We start from the raw sequence: 6,000 nt of genomic DNA, 5'->3' as shown, positions 1-6,000 counted from the left end.
AACTCCTCAGGTCAGCCAACTCTCGCTCTCACTTTTTGTTCCGGCACCTCCCAATCTACAAATTAAGCACTCGTATTAGCCATAGTCTTGAAGGTTATGAGGTTGGCGGTTGCAAGCTTCATGATCACCAAAAGGTGGCGGCAGTGATGCATTATCTGACTTGTAGAATCTTTCCTTGAGCGATGTTGAGTTGTGTAGCCTAAACAGTATACCACCTTGAAACTGAAGTTTAGCTGTCTTTATACATGTCCGAGGTAGTCTATTGTAATAATTACTGTGAGTAGTTATTGTACATAAAGCGAATGTTGGCTAATTACAAATATCCTCTCAACATAATTACAAACGTCCAACTCTAGCTCTCCATACCTATTGTGGCGTCTATTTTCGATGTTTCCTCTGCCATTCGTGAGGGTGGTGTGGCAGTACTTGGTCGCGGTAGTCTTGTAATTTACTTTTTAATGGTACTACTCATACTGTACTTCACCCTGACTCAGCTGACTGCACATGTTGTATAAGGATTAGGCTACAACGCTAACTTCGAGACGTCAACACTAAAAGAAGGCGGTTCTTCATTGAGCCCTACAAAATCCAAAGGCAAAAGAGACCAGACTGTTTTCTCTCAAGTCTGCAAAAACTTTCTGTTACAAACCCCCTGGGAAAAACTTCCTGCAGAATGGAAATATCCAAAGCAGATGACCTTTCGACTGAGCAGGCTGCCAATTTACTAGGTTCACCTGGTCGAGACAATCAGATGAGACAGAGTGGACAGGTCCATAAAAAGAGGTCGAAGAACCGCATGGTCATCGTTGCGGTGAGTGGAATTACTTTAACTTTTCGGGCTTGGTAGGCTATGGTAAAACTAGGATCAAGGGTACCTGCGCTGTCTGCACTCTTGGTGATGTTATATCGCATGATGATACAATGTAACCTAGCCAAACTTTAAAGCCAATTACCAGCATGCATAGCCTACATTTCAATTCATTTGTGGGCATGTTATCTTTTGGATGGCACACATTCAATGATTCGTTCATAGGCTATTGCAGGCGAACAGGTGTTTATGTTATCGAATTTGATAGGCTATTGAATTACATAAAGGAGCAATGACATTGTTTACAAACAGTTGAGTAGGCTAAAACGATCTTATATTTTGGGTTCTGATTGGGTAAGACAGTTAAACTAAGCTGATGAGTTATTTTTACATTGTATATCTTTTAAACGTTATTTTACCAGGTAAGTTGACTGAGAAAATGTTTTTATTTACAGCAACAACCTAGGGAATAGTTACAGGGGAGAGAGGGTGAATGAGCCAACTGGAAGTTGTGGATGATTAGGTGGCCATGATGGTATGAGGGCCAGGACACCGGGGTTAACACCCCTACTCTTATGATTAAGTGCCACGTAATCTTAAGTGACACAGAGAGTCAGGACACCCGTTTAACGTCCCATCCAAAAGATGGCACCCTAAACAGGGCAATGTCCCATATCACTGCCCTGGGGCAATGATGTTCAATCATTAATGGCGATATAGTAGCGATCCTCCATATATGAGCCACGTTACAATTCTCACCTAGCGGATTAATCCGATTGGCACGATTCGTAGGGTGTTTGCATTTCACACCAGGGACCTGGGTTTACTTCCTTGCCCGGCTGTTTTACTACAGTGGTGTCAGAAGTGAGATGGCGGCCATGAGGCCATCAGAACGCACTACAGGACATGTGAGGGGGCCATGCTAGGTCAAAGCACAAGGACCTGCCTTCCCATTTGGAGGGGCCGTTTAGCGATCCTCACCAATTCCCACCAAGCCAGTTAACCTTTTTCGTGTGACGGGTAGGGTGTTTGCCAGCGACCTGAGTTCACTTCCCTACTTGCCTGTGTCAGCCATTGACGTTGTGGTTGTCTGAACCTGCAATTACTATATCCTTAAGTTCAAGAATGTCTCAGTAGCCTACGTGCGCTACTTACAGCGCAATGTCTCAGCAATCAGCTTGCGGGCACTTGGGCAATATGTCCTGTCAGACATGAGTCAACTCTCTTCAGGAATCATTCTGCAAACATCGGTTTAGAGTTGTGAAATATTACAACAGATGGCAATATTAGAGCTTGTTGCCATACAGACTGGTCTCATAGACTAAACATAACATAGTAAACGTAATGCCGGGACACTCAACTTAGTATGAAATGTTACATTTGGTATGGTTGCATAAGATTACTTAAGGCAAAAACATAAGGAGGGGTGGTTGGTCTGAGTGGATGGGCAGGTGTATAACGTGAACGCCTAGCAACCCGAAGGTTGCTTGTTTGAAACTCATCACGGGGACCTTAGCTAATTAACTTTGCAAATACTTACTACTGTTTAGTTACTTTGCAACAACTTAGCATGTTAGCTAACCCTTCACCTAACCTTAACCCTTTTAGCGAACCCTTTAACCCCAAATCCTAACCTTAACCCCTAGAGCTAGCTAACATTAGCCACCTAGCTAGCATTAGCCACAACAAATTGGAATTGTAACTGTATCATACATTTGCAAATTCATAACATAATGTACATTTTGCAAATTCGTAACATGTCATACGAAAGGGATGATCGACATCCGCAAATGAATACATCTCATACGGTACCAGTCAAAGATTTGGTCATTCAAGGGTTTTTCTTTATTTGTATTATTTTCTACATTGTAGAATAATAGTGAAGACATCACAACTGTGAAATAACACATATGGAATCATGTCGTAGCCAAAAAAGTGTTAACAAATCAAAATATATTTTATGTTTGAGATTCTTCAAAGTAGCCACCCTTTGCCTTGATGACAGCTTTGCACACTTGGCATTCTCTCAACTAGCTTCATGCTTTCCCAACAGTCTTGAAGGAGTTTCCACATATGCTGAGCACTTTTTGGCTGCTTTTATTTCATTCTGCGGTCCAACTCATCGCAAACCATCTCAATTGGGTCAGGTGATTGTGGAGGCCTGGTCATCTGATGCAGCACTCCATCACTCTCCTTCTTGGTCAAATGGCCCTTACACAGCCTGGAGGTGTGTTGAGTAGGGATGTACAATATATCGGTGAACATATCGGAATCGGACAATATTAGCTAAAAATGCCAACATCGGTATAGGCCTGATGTCTAGTTTGACGCCGATTTTAAAATATCGATGTCAAAGCTGACATGCATACCTATATAACGTAGGTACATGACATAAGGACGCCACGTAAAATGTTGCACTACACGTGCAATACAGCATCCCTAATCTAGCCCACAATGTCTGCTGTGTGGATTGAGCAGTCAACAAGTCAAGCAGTCATTTGAAAGAGTAAGAACATTTCAGCAAGACAACTCAAAAGCGAAATCCATTAAAACCAAGATAATGGAATCCATTGCCCTTGACAATCAACCGTTCTCTGTCGTGGGTGATGTTGGCTTTCGCCGACTGGTCGAGCACCGGTACACACTATCAAGTGCGCTATTTTTCAGATGTTGCCCTACCAGAGTTACACAGTAATTTATTTTTTTATTTCACCTTTATTTAACCAGGTAGGCTAGTTGAGAACAAGTTCTCATTTGCAACTGCGACCTGGCCAAGATAAAGCATAGCAGTGTGAACAGACAACACAGAGTTACACATGGAGTAAACAATTAACTGTGTGTACATTGTGTGAAAAAAAGGCATAGACATTGTGCAAAAAGGCATGAGGAGGTAGGCGAATAATTAAAATTTTGCAGATTAACACTGGAGTGATAAATGATCAGATGGTCATGTACAGGTAGAGATATTGGTGTGCAAAAGAGCAGAAAAGTAAATAAATAAAAACAGTATGGGGATGAGGTAGGTAAAAATGGGTGGGCTATTTACCGATAGACTATGTACAGCTGCAGCGATCGGTTAGCTGCTCAGATAGCGTCACTGCTATTAGCTTCACGACATGCATACTATGGAACGCCGTTTGGGTCTTTGCGTATCAAAACATCCACAGGGGGCACCTCCCAGGTGAGTCCTCCGAGTCACATGTTTGTCTTAACTTTTTCCCCAGTGCTTATGAGGTGGACTCGCATCGCGTCACTCGGCCTTTAGTTGCCACTGAGTTTCCCTTCCCCGTGAGCGCTTCAGGGATAGTAGCATTGTCAAAGCTGTACAAAGAAGTCTGTAAACACCAGCCACGAACAATGTGTTTTCAATACCGCATTGGTAATAAAGTATCATTTGTTCGACCGCAACTTCAGGGGTAGCTAGCTTTAGCTTGGTACCAAGCTAGCACCAATACAACCAGCGTGAAAACAATGACCAGTAGAAACTGCAGTCATTTTCATTATTCTTAGCAATGATTTAGGAATCCTTGAATCCCAAGTATTGTTGTTCGCCTATTGAAATTAAACTTCAGTTCATGAAAATAAACTCAGCAAAATAAGAAATGTCCTCTCACTGTCAACTGCATTTATTTTCAGCAAACTTAACATGTGTAAATATTTGTATGAACATAACAAGATTCAGCAACTGAAACAAACTGAACAAGTTCCACAGACATGTGACTAACAGAATTTGACTAATGTGTCCCTGAACAAAGGGAGGGTCAAAAGTAACAGTCCGTATCTGGTGTGGCCACCAGCTGCATTAAGTACTGCAGTGCGTCTCCTCATGGACTGCACCAGATTTGCCAGTTCTTGCTGTGAGATGTTACCCCACTCTTCCATCAAGGCACCTGCAAGTTCCTGGACATTTCTGGGGAGAATGGCCCTAGCCCTCCGCGCCAACAGGTCCCAGACGTGCTCAATGAGATTGAGATCCGGGTTCTTCGCTGGCCATGGCAGAACGGACATACTTGTCTTACAGGAAATCACACACACAACGAGTAGTATGGCTGGTGGCATTGTCATACTGGAGGGTCATGTCAGGATGAGCTTGCAGGAAGGGTACCACATGAAGGAGGAAGATATCTTTCCTGTAATGCACAGCTTTGAGATTGCCTGCAATGGCAACAAGCTCAGTCCGATGATGCTGTGACACACCGCCCCCAGACCATGACAGATCCACACTGATCCTCAACACTGGAGTCTTCAAGGGTGCGTGCTCAGTCCCCTCCTGTACTCCCTGTTCACCCATGACTGCATGGCCAGGCACGACTCCAACACCATCATTAAGTTTGCAGACGACAAAACAGTGGTAGGCCTGATCACTGACAACGACGACACAGCCTATAGGGAGGAGGTCAGAGACCTGGCTGGGTGGTGCCAGAATAATAACCTATCCCTCAACGTAACCAAGACTAAGGAGATGATTGTGGACTACAGGAAAAGGAGGACCGAGCACGCCCCCATTCTCATTGACGAGGCTGTTATGAAGAGTTATGAAGAGGGCACGACAGCCTATTTCCCCTCAGGAAACTAAAAGGATTTGGCATGGGTCCTGAGATACTCAAAAGGTTCTACAGCTGCAACATCGAGAGCATCACTGCCTGATACGGCAATTGCTCGGCCTCTGACCGCAAGGCACTACAGAGGGTAGTGCATACGGCCCAGTACATCACTGGGGCTAAGCTGCCTGCCATCCAGGACCTCTACACCAGGCGGTGTCAGAGGAAGGCCCTAAAAATTGTCTAAGACCCCAGCCACCCCAGTCATAGACTGTTCTCTCTACTACCGCATGGCAAGTGGTACCGGAGTGCCAAGTCTAGGACAAAAAGGCTTCAACAGTTTTTACCCCCAAGCCATGTTCGTCCTGTCTCCCTGTAGCGCTGTCTTAGGCATACTTCTCTGTTTATCATGTATGCATAGTCACTTTAACCATACATTCATATACATACTACCTCAATTGGTCCGACCAACCAGTGCTCCCGAGCAATCTACATTGTGTCCCACCACCCGCAAACCCCTCTGTTACGCTACTGCTACTCTCTGTTCATCATATATGCATAGTCACTTTAACCATATCTACATGTACTTACTACCTCAATCAGCCTGACTAACCGGTGTCTGTATGTAGCCTCGCTACTGTATATAGGCTG

General features: G+C 44.1%; 1 protein-coding gene across 2 annotated transcripts in view; it reads left to right on the top strand.

The window, feature by feature from the left end:
• Nucleotides 1-277: 277 nt before the first annotated feature.
• Nucleotides 278-6,000, top strand: part of enpp1 (ectonucleotide pyrophosphatase/phosphodiesterase 1) — a 43,438-nt gene continuing 37,715 nt past the window's right edge. The window contains exon 1 of one of the 2 annotated variants that reach the window (XM_042321515.1): nt 278-811. In XM_042321515.1, the coding sequence (XP_042177449.1) occupies nt 674-811 (138 nt within the window). In that variant the 5' untranslated portion in view covers nt 278-673. The remainder of the gene's footprint in view (nt 812-6,000) is intronic. The other variant, XM_024419722.2, reaches the window with a different exon arrangement.

The sequence above is a fragment of the Oncorhynchus tshawytscha genome, linkage group LG05, assembly GCF_018296145.1.
Source record: "Oncorhynchus tshawytscha isolate Ot180627B linkage group LG05, Otsh_v2.0, whole genome shotgun sequence".
NCBI classification, from domain to species: domain Eukaryota; kingdom Metazoa; phylum Chordata; class Actinopteri; order Salmoniformes; family Salmonidae; genus Oncorhynchus; species Oncorhynchus tshawytscha.
Note: the sequence above shows the minus strand (reverse complement) of the source record. Positions and strands in the feature narration are given on the sequence as shown.